Source organism: Podarcis vaucheri (assembly GCF_965113315.1).
Source record: "Podarcis vaucheri genome assembly, chromosome: 4".
Lineage (NCBI taxonomy): Eukaryota > Metazoa > Chordata > Lepidosauria > Squamata > Lacertidae > Podarcis > Podarcis vaucheri.
In genome coordinates, this window is record NC_138762.1 from 43,734,481 (window position 1) to 43,754,531 (window position 20,051).

The 20,051-nt window shown below is 42.0% G+C and overlaps 1 protein-coding gene across 2 annotated transcripts in view; it reads left to right on the forward strand.

Annotated features, from left to right (window-relative positions):
- The window catches only part of IGSF3 (immunoglobulin superfamily member 3), a 122,035-nt gene that overhangs the window by 62,117 nt on the left and 39,867 nt on the right, over nt 1-20,051 (forward strand). The window contains exons 4-7 of one of the 2 annotated variants that reach the window (XM_082220719.1): nt 12,766-13,176; nt 16,584-16,604; nt 17,295-17,684; nt 19,133-19,534. In XM_082220719.1, the coding sequence (XP_082076845.1) occupies nt 12,766-13,176; nt 16,584-16,604; nt 17,295-17,684; nt 19,133-19,534 (1,224 nt within the window). The remainder of the gene's footprint in view (nt 1-12,765; nt 13,177-16,583; nt 16,605-17,294; nt 17,685-19,132; nt 19,535-20,051) is intronic. The other variant, XM_082220720.1, reaches the window with a different exon arrangement.

Here is a 20,051-nt window from a genome sequence, read left to right on the forward strand (position 1 = left end):
GTCCTGGTGGTTCAACAAAAATAATGAGAATGAAGGAATCTCACTGTTACACAATAAAATAAAAATGTTTGTGGAGGCTGAGAAAGCCCTAAAACTAGCTATTGTAAAAGGCTTGTGTATGCTGCTGTTTTTTTCAAGAACATTTTTTTCAATCAATTAGGGAAAGAAAAGGCAGGGGCATTGGCTTCATTTTATTTCATGTGCCTCCAGAAACCAATTTTCAATACCATAGCTATTTCTGATGCATCCTTTCCCAAACTTTTTATTTTATGGTAGACAAAAGCTAGTGTGGGCTGTGCCACTGCAATGAATCCTCTAGGAATCATAGTCTAGGTGGCTTATAAAATGAAGAGTATATTGGGTAGTGGCTGTGTTGCACCTCTCCAACAGTGTTGATCTGCTGTCACTATGATTATATTTCTTCCACCTAGAAGATTCTCACACACACACACACACACACACGGATAGAGGTGGCATTTCCAGGCTCAGTCCCTGGGAAGATTTCTGCCTGCACAAGATGGACAATTGATTTGGATGCTCCTACCCCAGCTTGAATATCTCTCATGTTTTATTGGGCATCTGCTCCAGCCACATGGCCAATGGTCCCAGATATTGGAATCTGTAGTCCAAATCAGCTATAAGTTGAGAAGGGATGATCTACATACACAAAACAAAGAAATGGCCAGGTTAGATATGTCCAATGGTCAAGAAGGCAATTTTTGCACCTGCTGTAGAGGGAAGTGAGGGGCAGATGGGGCTCATCAACCTAGGGCTGTAGCCCATCTAGGAGAAGGAAAATTCTGATACTAAACCTCTGCTGCCTTGTGGGATATCTTTGGGAGAAGTAAAGGCTAAGGAGTAAACCCTACACAAAAGCAGAGTAGAGTCCCTAAAATGGTTGGATGGCGCCTTGTACACCTCCTCCTGGCAACTCCTGCAGTCAAGCTGTTGCAAAAGTTTTTGCTCTTCTTTCCTTTGGACCACATCAGTGAGGCCAGTGGGGCAGGGAGGTCTTGTCGCCTGAGCAGATCAGGACCTCTGTACACTTTCCAGGCTTGTGCCCTGGGAAGGTCACTTCGGTGCTGCTTAACGCAGCAGTTCGGCTCCCCCCCCGGAGGCACACTCCAATGTCTCTTAAGACAGATGGATGTTGACAACTCTCCTCTGCCCTTCAAACCTCATCTGGCTGTAAAGTCTACTGGTGGTTCTATTACAGTAAGAACTGCAGATTAATGTAATAGAAGAGAATGCTGTTAAAGATCCCATGTTCCTTGCTCTCAGAGTCATTTTCTTACTTGCAATACTTAAGCAGGAAAAAGGAAGCTGCCATGTGTGTAGCGTAGTTTTATTTTCTCCAACAGGTTGAATGGCATTTGGACTTGAGGTTCAAGCTGATAGAGAGGCTAAAACAGGTTTTCTGTAATTTTTCTTTCTGTCCAGGAGGTTTATGTACCTTTGCTTGAAAATATCCATCCACATTGTTTACACACTGCCCTCATTCCCACAAGATCACAGCTGCTTTTCTCCTCCCCATTCATTTTGACGCCATGCTGTCATTGTTCAACTTAACCTGCCAGCTGAAGCTGGGCTCATGGTTTAGTGCTTTGCATAAAAGCCACAAGCTGCAACTGAGGTCTCTTCTTACGTTATGACACCCAGAGAAGCAATTGAAAAAGAAATACAGTGGTAACTCTAGTTACGAACTTAACTCATTCCGGAGGTCCGTTCTTAACCTGAAACTGTTCTTAACTAGAGGCATGATTTCGCTAATGGGGCCTCTTGCTGCCGCTGCGCCGCTGGCACACGATTTCAGTTCTCATCCTGAGGCAAAGTTCTCAACTCGAGGGAACTCTTCCAGGTTAGTGGAGTTTGTAACCTGAAGCATTTGTAACCTGAGGCGTTTGTAACTCGAGGTACCACTGTACTTAAGCAAAAGCCTTCCTAAAAAGGAAGCTATTTAGAATGCAACGAAAAGCCATTAAACAAATAGCAAGGTGGTCCTACCTGGAGAGAAAGTTACAAAACATCTAGAATTCTGTTGCCAAAATCAGTCATCGCTTATCCCTCAGATCTCACCTTGGTCCTCTCAAAACCCTTTACCATGTCATGTCTTCCCTTCCCCTTCCCCTTCCCCTTCCCCTTCTCCTCCCTCTCACTCCTGTACAAACACAATATTGTCCTTAAAAAACTCTCCCTAGCCTTGTACCTTGAACTATCTGCAGTTATGATTTTCAGTTTTTCCAACTTTGGGAGCCTCAGTCTCCTACTGCCTTACGACTCCACTCATTTCCTTCCCCTTTTCACTAAAACTGCCTCCCAGAACACAATATGATGAGACCTTTCAGTCCCCTTCAACCTTACCCCCCAAACTGAATCATTTCATAAAGCCCCTGACTTAATCCCTTAGTCCAGGAATGCGGATCTTATGGCTCCCAAGATGTTGCTGGACTCCAAGCCCCATTAGCACCAGCATGACCAGTGAGCCATGGTGGGAGCTGTATTCCAGCAACATCTGGGCGGCTGCAGGTTCTCCATCCCTACTTTAGCCCTGATTCATATTCATAGCTTTGCTTCTTACGTTCTTCTCTGCCCTGCTACATTCTAAATTTTGATTGCAAACTTGTAATAAATAATAATAATAATAGTGTTCCACATTCCCTCATCGAGGAGGAAAATAACAAATTATGTAATCGGTATAGAAAGAAAATAATTTTTTTTCTGAGCTGCCAAAATTGGCAGTGGGCATGAAGGAAGAACCCTCCAAGCGCTGAATTTGTGAGTCAGAAAACTGTAATTGAGATAACATATGTTCGTATCATTATATGTTGCGTTAAAATATTCAAGTTTTAAACAAAAATATTAGAACTAAAATATTTTAACAAGCTTACATTAAGTGTATATGCACTCTTCAGTTTCCCCCACCCCCAGTATTCTCAGCGTGATTTTCACTTGTCTTCCTCTCTTTCCCACACAAAGGAGACTTCAAGGACACACACCTTCTAGTAAAGCTAGCTAGCTTGCCATGTTTCTTATTAGAGTCAGCCATTAGTGCCACATTTGCATTAATCTTTCCTCTTTCAGAATGGACAGATCTTGTGAAAGTGTATGTAGGTGTGAAAACCAGTTTCCTTGTTAAAGGGGTGTTCCTCTGTGGATAAAACACTGTAAGTTGTTTCTGGAGGGATCTCCTGCTGCTCAGGAGTGCCAACTTGAATAAAATATGGGGGGGGGAGTACCACCCTACCTAATCTATTACAAGATGTGGTGTGTACATGCCATTTGAATGGCTATGCCCATCACCTTTTTAGGGGGCCTGCCCCCCGTCAAATACTTTGCGGGGGGGGGGGACGACGACGAAGAGACCAGCCCCTAGGAGTAGGCTCCTAGGCTGCTGCTTAATTTTTTCCCCTTGAGAACCTTTGTCTCCACTTGTTCATGGTGTACACCTGTCCATTTAAAAACATTTGGACACTTTAAGGGCCAAGTTCCCACATATTCCCACTGCCATCCTACATATTCCTCTTATCTCCAGTTTTGTTATTGAGGACTTAACCTGTGGTGACCAAAGCCATTCCATACCCATATAAGCAGACCCCTTTACCCTGAGGGGATTGTTTTCAGAGTAGCACCACATTATTCAGTTGTTGTTGTTTTTCCTAACTTTTAGTCAATTAACAATGCCTTGATTAATTTTTTAAAATAGTAATAATAGATGTAAAAAAAGAAAGAAAACTTACATATACTGACCACTATCTTAAAAGAAAGAAAACTTACATATGCTGACCACTATCTTAAAAGAGGTAGTATTCCCTTTTCCTTCGTAGGAATATCTCTTTTTAGAAAATGCACGCGTTTATCACAGTACATATCATCTTAACCAAAGGCGAGCTTTTTTGTTTCAGAGTTGTTTCATATGCACATTTGAGACCATAAAGATAAGCTTTGGTGGATCAGACCAAAAGCTTCTCTACTCCAGTATTCTGCTCTCTTGGTAACAAACCATAGGCATATGGGAAGCCCAAAGGCAGAAAATGAGCACAATATCACTCTCTAACTTGTCTGCCCCAGCAGCAGGATAATTAAATTAATTAGATTGATTAACCAACTAAAGTTCATACAACTAATCCACTAAGGTTTCTTTAATTGACTGACAGCCCTATTTAGGATTGAATATCGAAGGTTATATTGAGTTGGGAACAGGTAAAATTGTAAGTGTTGATACTCTGCCTCCCAATGCTTTCTGTTACCTATTTCAGAAGCTGCCTGGAAAATGGGCTGAAGCATGAAGCACAGATATTGCTCATCAGCAGGATAATAGGCAAACTTTGGCCCAAGAATGTTGGTTATGAGCTTGACAGATGGCAGGAGATCTTAATATGCCTCAGAGGTACAGACACTGATGAGGGGGAAAACAACATAATCTCCTGGGTGTGGCACATTTAACTACATGTCCAGTACATTACACAAGAAACTAGGCCATAGATCATTAGCAAGGTACTTTTATCACGTAACTGTTCATTTCAGCATTAACTAATGAACTGTGAGGATTCTCTCTCGCCCACCCCACCCCCCGCATTTCCTAGTTGAGAGACTTCTATTTGTATATCAAGGTAGGCATTGGAAAAAAGCCAGAATTCAAGCTGCATGCATTTATTTTCTCATTAAACATGCTTAGCTGGAGCCCTTGGGCTCTTGGCAAGTTGCCAGTGTGATTCGTGAGTGTCCCCATCAGAGATAATCATCTTAACTCCAGAGGAGGTGTTGCCAGTTTATGATCCAGTCCTGGCCCACGTATATCATTTGTGGCTACCACTGAGATAGCAAATGTTAGCTATAAATTTATCTTTTAATCTTTTATCCAAGAAGGCCTGGTGGCTATCTCAAAATATGTGCTGTCCATTGTATATACACCTTCTTTGCCATCCGGGTACATTCCAGATGTTTTGGGCCACAACTCCCATGGATTTGCTGGCTGACACTGATGGGAGTTGTAGTCCAAAACATCTGGAAGGTTCCAGGTTGGCAAAGGCAGGTACGCACACAAACAAGCCTAGCTTCAAAGATATAATGCCCATGATCTTGCTCCTCTAGTGGGAGCATTCCAAACACATATTTGTATTCACCATAAACAGTGCCGTGAAAAAGTTCCAAATCTTGTTACAAAGATGATTATTTATTGCTGGTGGTATTGATGCCAAGCTAACTGTCCGCTTTCTTGGTGTTGCTTGCTGTTTGTTTGGAGCCTCGATTTCCCAGTGGAGCAGTTGCCTTATAGCTTCTGAGTAAGCTGTGTTTATTCACAGAAAGTGATTCCCCTGTGCCTTATACCTTATACCAGTTCGCAGAAAGCAGAGTCCAGCCAGTCTTGCAACAGATGCTGATCCATAGCCCCTTCTTACTGTGTTCATACTGTTTCCCCAAGCTTCCACCAACAAGGGTCTTATGCAGATTAGGGCCTGCTTCAAGCATCTGCTGTATTCTGGTGCCGTAATGTTTTTTAGCAGATTCAGATTATAATGTACTCTTGTAAATGCTGGATATGGTTGATTTAATTGTGTTAAATGAGCATGTGGATCAGGTATAGTGCATGACTAACGGGTTGTAACATCACGGGAGGAGTAACTCCTTCCAAGGCCTTGAGTCAGAAAGCTGACCTAATTTCCTATCTGAAAAGAAAGGTTCAGTCAGTTGCCCATCCCCCTTTTCCTCAGCCATTTGACCACATCCAGTTGCTTTGGCAGATGCATTTATTTCAATCTAATCATTTGACACAATCATTAAAGCACAAACAAGGATGCTGTTGTGATCGAGGCTTTATCAGCAGTACTCCTGTACAGGAGCAGCCAATTTATTTTTATCCCCTTCCGGAAATCTAATAAACTACAATGTATTCTGCTGTAGCAGGACAGTAGAAATTTATAATAAACTGCAAAGTTTACTTCTGTTTGAAAAAAAGAAACTCTGTAAACTTAAAAGAGTAGTGTTCTTGGTTTTTTCTTTTTCTTTTTAAGAGCTAAAACAGTTGCTAATAAGTGAAAGATGCACTACCCTGCTCTTAAATGTGCCATTTAAATATTTGTGCTACAAAATAATCTGTGTAGTAGGTTTGGGTTCAATACAGTGGTACCTCGCAAGACGAATGCCTCGCAAGACGAAATAGTTTTCCGTTTTTTGAGTCGTTCCACAAGACGAATTTCCCTATGGGCTTGCTTCGCAAGACGAAACGTCTTGCGAGTTCTTGCGAGTTTGTTTCCTTTTTCTTAAAGCCGCTAAGCCGTTAATAGCCGTGCTTCGCAAGACGAAAAAACCACAAGACGAAGAGACTCGCGGAACGGATTAATTTCGTCTTGCGAGGCACCACTGTAACTTGAGGCAAAGATTATCATAGTCTTTGTATTAAATAGTTACAACAATAAACTGTTTTCTTAAAAACAAAAACAAATTTGTATTAGTTTTTAAACAAATACAGTGGTACCTCCAGTTATGAACAGGATCCGTTCCGGAGGCCGGGCCACATCCCAAAAACTTCGTAACTGAAAGCGCCCTTCTGCGCACATATGTGGCGCGACTGAGTGCTTCTGTGCATGCGCGCATGGTGAAACCCAGAAGCATACACTTCCAGGGTTGCTGCGTTCGCAACCCGAGGATTGCGTTACCCGAAGGTAATGTAACCCGAGGGTCCACTGTATGATAACTATTAAACTTACCCAGCAGTACATCTAATTGGTGTTTGTTTTATCCATTTCCTCTAGAGATACTTACACATTCAACAACAACTACTAGCTATTTGTACCCTGCCCATCTGACTGACTGAGAGCTTCTTCTGCCAGTCAGGCTCCACCCCCCCAGACCATTTTCCAGGGATCATTTCTTTATTTTATTTTTTAAAAACCCTCCCAATGTTTCTTGTTAAGAAATGTCTCTAAACTACTCTCATTTCATCTTTTATTCTCAGAAAAACTTAGCAAACACCAACAGCCAACTATAAACTAAATTCTCAAGAGGAGAGGTTACTAGGAATATTCCAGTTGATCTGTGGCCAGTACACCACCTACTGTGTTCTCCTCAATTCCTAGATTATATTCAGGAACTTTTCTGAGCATTTCATGCCAGAGGGTCCTTGGAATAATCACCTTGCTGCCTTTGAAAAGCTGTTCTTCTTTTACCGACAGGTCATGCCTGCAGTTCCAAAAGTCCTATAGGCGTGTATCACAGCTGCTGCTGTCCTCTGGGCAACCGTCAAACTATAAGTTCTTTCAGGAGCCTATCATCATTCTCTGTCTCTGCTTTAATAGTGTAATTTATAGTTTTACGTGTGTGTTTATACGTAAATATATATACATATCCAGTCAGCCCCCCAGAATCCAGGTGTTTTGGATTTCAAACCCCATTGGCCCCTGCCGGCATGGCTGTAGAGTTTGCAGCGCAAAACATCTGGAAGCCAGCAGGGTAGGGAAGGTTTGTATATATATAAACTATACGCTTTCTCAGAGAGCACTGGAAAATGTGGCTTTATTGATGGCCCAAAAGAATGTATGTTAAGGATTTACGGCTGCAATACTATACACACTTTGCTAGAGCAAATCCCATTGAATTCAGTGAGGCTTACTTCTGAGTAGCCAAGTAGAGGATTTCATTTCTCCTGTATAGAACTATAGTTTTTTCATGGTTCCTGAAGAGAAGCCCCAACAGTAAACATTCCCGTAGAAAAGGTTAATCTCCAATTGGAAAACTTGTCAGCAGATGATATACAGCAAAATTACAGGATTACCAATGTTTAAAAAAATTAATCACTGGGGGGATTAAAAACAAGTTAAAGCAACTTATACTAATTATTTCTCCCCCTCCCTCAGCCCCCACACGCTCACGTCTCTCTGACTCTCTTTAGACATTTAAAGGATGCTTTAATCTCTGGTATAAAAAGTGCATTAGTCATCTATATGTTGAAAGAATTCATAGGTGTATTTTATTGCAACTAAAAGCAGAATGAACTTCCATATCATTTATAATTCACCAGAGCACAAAGAAATGTAAGGTTAATGAGAATATGTGTTAATTACCTTTAACAGGTTGCACTTTCCTAATGTGTAGTGACTCTAGGAAATTCCTTTAATCGTTTTTAAGGTGGAAACATATTTACTTCTTTAGCTCTTGCTTCCCCTGTGTATGAATATGCATGCAAGGTATCCTTTCTCAACCCCCTTTTCCTGCACCATGAGTACTGTTAGGTTGTGGGTGAACATATCAGACGACACAGCGATTCTTCAAACAGCTCTTATTTATTTACAGGCCAGAACAGAACTGAACTGAAGGGGTCAGTCAGCCTGCTTATATAGAGCTCCAGTACAACGTAACTGTAACAATTTTCTAAAACTATCCAATCACTGAACGTCACTTTTGATCCCTTATTTGCATAACTATCTACAGTATCCCCCTGCTGGCCCAGGGTGAGAACTTCAGTACATAACAAGTACCTATACTGATTTTCATGTGACCTGTGTGGGATGATATTCCACTAGGCTCTTATTTGGTGTTTCTCTTGTTTCGTTTGCATGAATGTGTGCTTCTCACTAATCTATCTTATTCCTTCCCTTCTCCCACTTCTCTTCTGCGACTCAGCCATGATTGGCAGAGAGTTGGCAATGCAGAGGGGCAAGGTAACCATCACCTTCCCCTCCCCCTTATGGTTTGATTTCTCATCAGCCAAATTCTGGTGCAACAGTAAGCCATGAACCAGGGGGTTCTCAAAACCTATCCAAAGGCCCACATGAGATGGCTAAAATTTCCAGCTACAAAATGTTTGTGAAGGGGAGCAGAGGTTGAAGTTAGCATACTCAGCTGGCAATTATTGACATTTTCTTCGATGTCTAATATTTCTTTCAAAATTGCTAGATTCTTTTGTAATTTCCTTCTGGCAGGGAGTTCAGCTTTCTTAATGCTAAGTATAAACATTGGCTCTTGGAGGTATTGTGACTTAAGTCTCATTTTGGGCAGAATTTGCTGCTCTGTTGGGGGGGTGCCTTTTTATTTTAAGTTTTCTCCCCACACACATGCCTCTCAAAGTATTTTTGTTCCTCCTTCTATTCTTTCATCTCCTTTCACACTTAACTTGCATGCTATTCCCGTCTTTTAGCCCTTCTCCGCGCTCCTTTCAGATTCACTTCCTTGTATAACAGTTTCCCTTTTTATCCTCTTCCTCTGTATTCCCAATTCTTTTTAATGATTCTCAATATTTGGGCTGCATTTTCTCCATGCAAATGTGGAAATATATATACCATGACATAATTTTATTTATCTGGCTCTAAAATGAGGGCTAATAATTCATATAGCGTATTTTCAGAGTGCACACAGGTTTTCTTTCTTGGGTGCTACTTGTATAAGAGATTTTTCTAAGGAAAATAAAAGTGTTTAGCTGTATTCAAAAAAGGCCATTTCTCTCATTTGTGTTAATTCCTTCTTGCAGTTTTACTTGAAGATCTTTGCTTAATTACAATCTTTTCTACCTTGACTCCACCTAGTGGTAACCTCAAACATTACAAAAGCTGTCAAACATTCTTAATGTGGGCTCGGGTCTTTAATAGAACAGCATGGCCCGCCTCCCTCCCCTTGTCTTGTCTCCACAAAAGTACTAATCCTCCTTTCGCCTAATCAGACTGAAAATAGCAGCAGCATCTGTATTTTCAGCTTTCCTTAATATCTCAAGTGTTAAAGTGCTGTCTGGTTTAGCTCTTTTGAAGCTCATGGTTAAAGGGGGCGTCCAATCTGCTCTGCTCTCCCTTTCCTGTCTCTTTCCCATCAAAAGCTTGCTTGCTGCCCATGTTCCACCTTCTCTGGTGGCTCACAAGCTTAATAAAGTGGGGACATCTTCCACTGAAAACCCATTCAAATGAATGAGAGCTGTCCAGAAAGATTCCTCAGCTCTGCCAGTCTTATTCACTTCAGAGGGGCTTGTGTCATGTTTATTAATTTATTTCAGTGTTTTACATATCACTTAACACTGTAGCTTCTGAGGCTATGAAATAAATACATAAGGAAAAAAATCAGTTAACAATAACCACAGAATCAGAGCTTACTTTAAAAGTTCAACAAGGCTGTCTGATCTCAGCCTTGAGGGTGTTCTACAGAATTGGGCCACACAATACTGTGTTCTGGATGGGAAAGGTCCTTTGTTAGTCATATGATTTATCAGCCGCTTAATGGTTTTTCAGTTTATTTCATTGAAAGCAGATGACCTCCCTTTCCTCCCTCCCTCTATCCCTAATGTACCTCCTGTTGTAGCTTTTGACCCATTTAAACACTAATCAGGTGATCACTATTTAGTAGACAATTTGTTGGACTAGATCTGAGCCTTCCTTAAATACCATCAAATACAGATATGTATGAGTGAGACCTGAAACCAAAAGTTTGCAGTGTCTTCAATCCTAATGGGAATGTTCCTGTTCAGGCTTCTGACCTGCCATTCTTTTTAAGCTGGTCACCCCACTCTCACTGGTTTTCCATTATCTTTGATCTACAACCATTCTCGCTGGGCTGGCGTTTTTTGCCCGGGGAGGGGTTCCCCTTAAGTTCATTCTTACGTTTTTAATGTCTTTCTGTAAATGCCGTGGTTCCCCAGGGCATGCCAATACCTCTGTCTCGGTAGCTCCATTTTTGGTGGAATCCTGTTTGTTTACTTATTTTATCCAAACCTGTTGGTACTTAGGATCAGAGTTTGCTGTTAGACATAACAATACAGTCATACCTCGGGTTACGAACGCTGCAGGTTGCGCGTTTTCGGGTTGCGGACTGTGCCGAACCCGGAAGTACCGGAACAGGTTAATTCTGGGTTTCGGCGTATGCGCAGAAGCACAAAATCGCGTCACGTGCATGTGCAGACGCAGCGTTGTGGGTTGCGAATGTGCCTCTCGCACGAATCACCTTCGCAACCCGAGATATGGCTGTACTTGGATTCTGTGCAGTTTATGACTCACCAGGAATCTAGGAACCCATTCACAAGTTCGAGTAGAAAGTTTCTGCTTATAGGTTATCTTCACAAAGGCAAAGCAAAGGGTTGCGTCCAAAGCAGTTCTGTATTCCAGGATGGAAATGTCTATTGGGTTGTGGAAAGCCACATATTGTTCAGTTTTACTGTCCTTTTAATGTATCAGTTGAGAGATCAGTGAAGTAATGCCATATGCTGCTGTACAGATTTTGCATCTGACTTAATTGATTTATTTATTTATTTTCTTTAAGTTCGAAGCGAGTGTCATGGCTGCAGGGCAGAAGAGATCTAATCTGCTTTTGAAATTATTCATAGTTGGCTTTAAATATTATGTGAGAATCATGGTTAAAATATTGAGTTGCATCCTGATGAATTTATTAATAATCTGGATAGGGGAAATGGGTGCACATGACACATCCTGCAAAGTGTAGGGAGAAAAGAAAACCAAATGCATCATATTCTGTTTGAAAATATAAATATATTTTTGTACACCAGAATTAGTCCCAAGACAGCATATCGCTAGTGTTTGCTGTTCAGTTACAAAATTTAAAAAATACTCTATAAAGTTCCACTGACTCAAGGTGGTTTTGAATGTGTAAAAGTATCCCCATGGCCTAAGCTTTCTGTGACCACAGTTTACTTCATCAGAAGTGTAATCTTCAATTGCCACTCAGGTCTTCCAACAAGAAGAATCTTTGCTGATGCCATATCAGCAAGAAAATAGTGATGGCCTCAAAATCCCTGCATGCAAGACACAGCATCTGGAGGGTGCTTGCATATCTTCTACAGCCAACGCCATAAATTGCAGGAATATTTCCTTGATTTTGTAATTTTCTCTCTTTGCAGTAGATATTTTTCCTATGAGTGCAGCATCTTAATTTTGCTTACAGGCATTGTTAAATATTGAAAGGACATAAGCAAAAAGGAGAGAGATTTGATCTCGTGGCTTTTTTGGAGAAAGATGAAAGAAAGAAAACCTAGCTAAGGTAGTATAAATGTTAAAAAGAAAATTCTGGAAAGAGATCCTTTTGAAGGTTTGAGAACATAATTGGAATTTTAAAGATTACAGTTAAGTTTCATAAAATCATAAAATAAATCTCTAAGAGTAAGTGGGCTCTCTTAAGTTCTGCAGTAGCAATGAATCATTTGCCAGTGGAGATATGCAGCCAGTGCTCTGTATTTGCTAACAGCTTTGGAGAAGCAGACTTGAGGATTAAATGTGGCTTGATATAAGATTGTCTCAGACAAGCTGTCCCTCATATCCAATGATGCCAACTCTGGTATTCAGAGCCTTAGGAAGAAAATATAAGAGACTCCTGGATCAAGTCAAAGACCCATCTAGGCCTGTATTCTGTTCTCACAGTAGCCAAGCAGATGTCCATGGAAAACCTACAAGGAGACCCTTTCCTGTCCCTGCCACAGATGCCTGTAATCGGAGATGTTTGGTATTGATCCCAGGACTTCCCCCGGGATGGGGAGCCTCTCACTGTTCAGTTGTTGTTTGGCTGCAGTTACCATCGTCCGTGGCTGGAAGTGACGGGAGTTGGAACCCCACAACATCTGAATGATCATGGATTCCACCTCCCTGATCTGAGGCGATAACAGACTCTCCTATTTGAGCTACAGTCCCACTGAGGGCTTTCCCTTTAGAGAGCTAAATGTGAAAATATCTTCATATTGCTTTGTTAAAGTCTTAACTTTTATTTGCTGTGCATAATCCTCTATATAAGACCTATTAAGCACCAGATGTTAACTTTTGTCCTTTCTCTGTCTCTCTACTGCAGTTATTCCTGACTCCCTGAGAGTGACCTCGGAAGCCCAGACCCTAAACAAAGTGCAGCATGATTCTCTGGAGCTAAAGTGTGAGGTATCCAAGAGTACTGTGCAGCACAGCCATATTTCTATCGCCTGGTATCGACGGAAAGCAGATGAGCCTGCCGTGGAGGTGATCTCCCTCAGCCGGGATTTTGTATTGCGTGCGGGAAGTGATTACACCCAGCGGCACGCCAGTGGAGATATCCGCCTGGATAAAGTAGGCGAGACTCAGTCCAAGCTTACAATCTACAACCTGCAGTCTTCTGATGAAGGCGAGTTTTACTGCGAGGCAGCAGAGTGGATTCAGGACCCTGATGGCACTTGGTACGCAATGACCCGCAAGCGCTCGGAAGGCACCATGGTCTATGTGGAAGGAACTGGTTAGTGTGTCAAGCTTCTTTTTTGTTACCTCTCTCATAGACTGTAATATTCTTTGTGTTTTTGCAGCAGTGTTGGGAAGGAGGGAAGTGGAAGGAGAGGAGAAGGTGCTCTAATCATTATGTCTTAGAGTAGTCCAGTTCACATGCAATATTGAGTTGTGGTCTAGTACTATATGGATGAGTGAAGCATCCGGCTCCCTCACCATCACCTTCTTTGCAGTTGGAAGAGGGATTTCTGCTGAGACTTTAGATTTCAAAAAGTTTTGGTTTAGCATTACCTATGTGCTAGGTGTTGTGGTTTATAACAAAACAATTTACCGGTACTGCTAAACTACACAGTTTCATAACTCAATGGTTTGAAGTTGGCTTATTGTGAAATGGATCTGTTGGTTTAAAACCAAGATCCTTTTTTTTTGAAATTGAAACTTAACTCTGCAGATGTCTTCCTGGCTGTGCTGGAGAAGGAAAGGGGAGGTGAGGATGCAGCAGCCTAGTCCTTCACTCTACCTTGGAGGGAGGCCCATCCATGTATCACTAAACCTGCCTCTCCTGGTCTTGGGTCCAGAGTTATTGCAACCCCCATCATCCCCAGCAAGCATGGGCTTGTGGTCAGGGATGATGGGAGTTCTAGTCCAAAACAGCTGAGGATCCAAGTTTAGGGAAGGCTGCACTAAACCATGGCTCAGCGTTAATGTTTGAATGGATGTTGGGGCTGGAGTCAGGCGTAGGTCAGCAACAAAAGCAATATTCACCCGAGGCCAGTGAAGTTAATTCTTTATTCAAGGAAGCAAACCACAGTTCCAGCCTAGTGGTCTCAGCAACTCTTTCTAGGAAGTCTTGCCCCAATGAAGGAGTTGTGAGGACTGAAGGTCCCCACCTTCCCAGGATTCCAATAGGACTTCTCCTCTCTAGGGTCTTTCCCACACAGTTTCAGGCCGTGTCTGCACACAACCACCCTCTGCTTTGCTCATTTCATATTCTAGGAGGGCGGGGAGAGGGGAGGTGTTTGCAGCAGGAGCGGGAGACTCGCTGGCTTCTTCAGCATCTTGCCTCTCCTGGCTCCACTCCTCTCCAGCCCCCACTTCTGCCTCAGAGTCTGAACTGTACTCTTCCTCAGCTTCTTCCTGTTCACTAAACCTTGCCTTCTGCTTCTGACATCTCCTCCTCCCAGTTTGCTCCATCTCCCTCTGATCACCAGTCTTCTCCCTCTGACCACTCATCTTCATCCCATCACCAATCCCTTGGCTCTGAGCCTTCTTCCCCTGGGGTTTCCCTAGAGGGTTCTCCGGCTGGTGCGTCCTACCACTGCTCTGCATCCAGCCAGCCCATGACAGTGAAGCTAGTGGGTGCAATTTTGTGGGAAAGACTCATTTACAAGGAAATGTTTGATAGGCTGGGACTGCCTTGCAAGTGACTTAAGTTCCTGGACGTCATTTTCTGCCAACAGATACTGAGAGCATTTGATTATTGGCTGAATAATTTCTCCAGGAAATGTGAGTGGAGCCCTGAAGCCATGATCATTCATTTTTATTTTTAAACTGGTGGTGCATGAGTAAGATAAAGCTTTGGCAGACCAAAATCTCTCTCTCCGTTTACCATTTTCTGAGCCCTAATTGGTTTGAGTTTGCAAAGTTAGGCCACCTGGGGTAAGTTTACACAATCACTTTTATTGGACAATACCTTCACATGACTTTTCTCTCCCTCCTTTCAAACAAAGATATTTGAAATAAAAAAATTCCTTCCAGTAGCACCTTAAAGACCAACTAAGTTAGTTCTTGGTATGAGCTTTCGTGTGCATGCACACTTCTTCTTCAAAGATATTTGAGGAGCTGTATGAGGAGTCAGTCTGTTTTTATTAGTGAAAGAGAAGATAAACAGTGGGATAAGAGCCATCTCACCTGCAGTTGGTCCTCTAATCATAATTTCTCATATACAATAGCATGACCCTAAGCATATTTTCCTTGAGTTAATAACATCCACTTGACTACCGCTATTTAGCCACCAGGGTTATGGGTACATCACACTAGTTAAAAGGCACTGGAGGAGTAACTAACACACACTAAGTGATATTTCAGCATGGTGATGTTATGCCTCTTATTTCTTAGATCAGAAGTACTGTTTTGGCGCTCCCAGTCCCTCCAGATTTGCTTTCTTCTCCCTTTCCCTAGTCTCATTTTTCTTCCTTCCTTTAATTTATCTTATTTCATTTACCTGTTCGTTCTCTCTGTATCTGGCCTGTTAGTCTCTTCCCATTATCTCAGAACTCAGGCTCCTTTCTGATACTGCTTTTGAAAAGGATTTTGGAATGAGACATTCTACTTGCACGTTATTGTTGTTCCTCCCTCTGGTTGGAAGGAGCTACCAAGGAGTGTTGCTGTCAGTATGGAAGACGTGGTGCTACACTTTTGATGTATCAAAAGGGCCTGCTCAATTAACGATACACTGGCCGGACATGACCTAGATATTTCAGGTGTTAGTAACTCTGAAAATGTATTAAAGTCTGCTTTTGAAAGTGCTTTTGAAAAGATGACAAGGAAAAGGAAACTGTTGAACAGCCCACATGTATTTTAGAGCAGACATACACTGATTGTATCATTGCAAAATAAAGGTATGTTGGCATTAAAATAATCACCTGGAGTTTTTGCAGGGAACTTCAGTTGCTGTTTGAGAAGCAAATTTGGATCTTGGGGGAAAGTGTAGTGAAAATAAGTGGTTTGGCAGTGTACAACTCTGGCTTTCAGTATAGCCTTATACTTGTCCACTCAAGAGTCAGCCCCATTTGGTTTAGTGCAACTTTCTTCCAGGTAATTAAGACTTCAGCTTTCAAGTATGAATGTGTTCTTGAATGGGTGGAATACTATTTTTCTGAAAGGCAGAACCAAGATTTCCAACAATTGTAAAGTGTACCTTTTTGCTTTAACAGCCTTCACCAACCTAGTCCCCTCCAGCTGATTTGGACTACAGTTCCCATCATCCCTGTGCATTGGCCAACTTGACTGGGACTGATTGGAGTTGGAGTCTAAAACATCTGGAGGGTAGCAGGTTGAGAAATACTGCTTTAAAGTGTTTAGTACAGTCCACAGTCATTCTTGTCAGATTAAAAACAGGTAATATTTGGAAGTGATGCATTGCATATACCTGTATTGGACCACGAGCAATCCTCAACCACTACAGCAAGTCATGGCTTTTGCGCATAGGTGTTAAGAAAGGAAATTTCCAGTAAATGAAGCATTAATTAATGCTCAAATAATATTTATCTATATTGAACATTTAATACCCTGTTTTCCTTCATGCAAAATCTAGATGAGATAATTATTTTCAGGGTCTTACTAAGCAGTGTTTTACCTTTTATTGTTGTTGTCGTCGTCCTTTGTTGTGCTCATGGTGGTGTTCTTTTGGCCTATCAGTCAGTACTCGCTCCAGTTCTGGTAGGTTTTCCTGATTTATAAATAAAACTTATTTCCTGTATCTTGATACTTTCAGCGGGTGAAATCTTATTTGGCATTTTGCAGACCAAGACCTCTTTATAAAGTTCACGACCCGTAAAAGGTCTGTTGCTAAGTTGGTACACAGTTCACCCTTTGAATCAAAATATGTAAACTGAGGCACATAAAAACCATACATTTAAGGCATATGGTTTCCCCCAAATAATCCTAGGAACTGTAGTTTGTTAAGGGTTCTGGAAATTGTAGCCCTTTGAGAGGCTTCCAATGATTCTTTGGAGAATGCCATGTGCTTGTAACATACAGTGTACCTAGAGGTTGGAATAATCTCTCAAAACAGCAGAGAGTAAGCTACTAGGAAAGAAAGATCGGATCTATTCCTGCCTTTTCTTTTTTTGCAGAAAATTGGTATATATTTAATAGGCAATCGTGCCAAATTAACTTACACTAAGAATTGTTTTTAACCTGTGCCGCCTTGAGCATTATACAGATGACACAGTTAGAAGAATAGCATGTAAAGAGGTGGATAAAATCAGGGTGGGTAGGTGGAGTATGAACTGTCTTCGTTTCCAAGTTCTCGTTTGTTTTTTCTGTGTGTTCAGTGCTGTGACACAGTTTCATTGGGAATGTGTGTGTGTGCGTGCTTGTGTGTGTGTGTGTTCTATTCCTTTGTAGATATGGATATCAATGTCCGGCTAGAGACAGAGAAGAGGACTTACACCGTGGGGGAACCAGTGGAGTTCAGGTGCATTCTGGAGGTACAGAACGTTGCCAAGAGATACTTTTCCATCTCATGGGCCTTCAACAGTTCCCTGATTGCTAGTTTTGGGGCGAATGCCGTGCCGGTCCTTAACAATGAGTTTGCCCAACGAGAAGCTCTGGGACAACTGAAAGTGGCGAAAGAAAGTGACAGCATCTACGTCTTAAAAATTTACCGACTCCGCCTGGAGGACAGTGGCAAGTACAACTGTCGGGTGACGGAGCGCTTGAAGACATCGACTGGTGAATTTATTGATGGGGAGAGCAAACGACCAAAGAACACACCCATCACCGTCCTGCCCCTCAGTAAGCAGAGATGTTGGTTGTTTCTGTTGTGTGTGCGCATTTGTAGGAGTTACTGGGCCTCAGGCATGGTTATGAGACAGAGCAACTCATGGGGCTGACCTCCTTGGCTGTTGTTGAACATAATGAGCATAGGAAGTTCAGGCTCATTTGACTGGTTAGTTATCCATGCCACTTTCCCCAAAAGGCTCAACACGTAATAAATTCATTAACATTATGCAAATAAGCAATGCCAGCAGAAATACAACATTTCCCTTTGATAAAGGGGAAAATCAATAATGTGTACTCCCCGTGCTGTAAATGTCGTATTGCAACAAACCCCAACCTTTTCTTGGAAATTATTTTTATTGGAATATTTGCAAATGTGTAAGGCATGACAGCAATAGCTTATATTTTCCCTATGTTAACAACACAATCCTATTTATGTTTATTCAGAATGAAGACTCATTGGGGCTTACTGTCTACTAACTATGCTTATGTTTGCAGCCCAGGGAAACAAAAAACAAAGGTGCCGAAAAGTATTTCGCATACTAAATTTAGCATCCCTAAAGAGCTGTTCATGTAAATATATGTGTTTCCAAGGATAGTTAGCTGAAGGAGCTAATTAGAAGTTTTATTTTAGGTTTGACTGGTGTTGAATCCATTCCAGTTGGCCAATATAACTTGCATTTTGTACATTCGTTACATTTCAAATTAATATTATGCAAAATTAGAAAATTATTTGCAGAAAAATATAGAAGTGAAAAAAAGAAAATAAAAATATAGAAGTGGAAATGTTCTATTTCAGAAAAATTTTCCACCCCACATAAATTAAGGCTGGATCACAAACTGCATAGGGTTTTAAAGGTAAGCCATCACAACACTATGAGTTGTGAATTCACTAGCAGATTCTGAAGTCGTTAAAGAACTGATGGTAGATGTGCTGTTCAGCCTGTTCTGGTCAACAGTTCAGCCATTTTTAGCACTGGCTAGCATTCATCTAGGGCTGGCAGCTTAACTTGTGTTTTCAGACATATCTCTATTTAGCCATGAATGTTTATGTTTCATGGTTTGAATCTGAAATGAAAGCAGTGATTCTTTAGAATCTGCAGTAGCTATCAAAATTGGCCCCCATAGCTGCTTTTCATACATTGTTCTGTTCCAATTGCAGAACTGTAGAAGACACAAAAGTGGTTCAGATGTTTATATCACCTTCCACATTTGTCCACATGATTTCCTCTGAACATTTCCAGGTACATAATCCCAGCATTACCAATACCAATAGCACTTTGTAGACCTGCCACATTCATAGAAATCAGCTACTGAGTGTATCCATTTACTGCTAGATCACATGTTGTATTTTTCCATGCAGTCCCTAGGGAGTCGTTTTGTTCAGAAAAGCGGCCAGTGAATATATGTACGGGCCCCAGGCAACCCTAACTATAATTGCATACACTCTCCTTTAACTGCAGAGACCAATATTTCTGTGGAGGTGACCAACAATGCCAGCAGTGTTTTAGAAGGAGAGAGCCTGCGATTTGGCTGCAGTATCCGCACGGGATTTAGACCTCAAAACCGGCTCTCTGTCACCTGGCAACTTGTGGACAAGCAGAACCGGCGAAGTGACATTGTTCAACTTGACCGGGATGGCACCCTACGCCCTGGCCCATCTTACGCTGAGCGAAGCAGCTATGGTGGGATCCAGATGGAGCAGATACGTCCTGGATCCTTCACGCTCGAAATTTTCAACAGCCTCAAGGCAGACGAGGGCCACTATGAGTGTCGCATCACAGAGTGGACACGTAGGCTGGATGGGGAGTGGCAGATGATCGGGGAGCGACATAATGGCTCTGCAGTATCCATCACTGCCCTGGGTGGGTATTAAAAGTGCTATTAAATATATGCAATGCTGGTTAAACGTTTTGTGTAACCATTTCCCCATTTTCAGTTATTTAGACACCACAAATGTCCTGGTAAGAGAAAAAATTAAGCTCAGTGATTGATGACTGGAGATAAAGGAGCCTGTTATCCTATTCACAGCTTGCACACTTCTTTCCTCGTGTGTTCCCCTGGAAACTCGAGGATGAAACTACCGTATTTTTCGCTCTATAAGACGCACCCAACCATAAGACTAGTTTTAGAGGAGGAGAACAAGAAAAGAAGTATTCTCTTCCTCTCTGCTCAGCGCCTCTCCAGCAAAGCAGGAGGAGAAACAGAGGGGGCTCCGTTTCTCCTCCTGCTTCGCTGAAGGTGCGGTGCGCAGCTCTCCCTCTCTGTGCACCGCCTCTTCAGCGAAGCAGCAGGAGAAGCGGAGCCCCTTCCATTTCTTCTCCCGCTTCGCTGAAGGAGCACTGTGCAGAGAGGGAAAGCTGCGCCGTGCCTCTCCAGCAA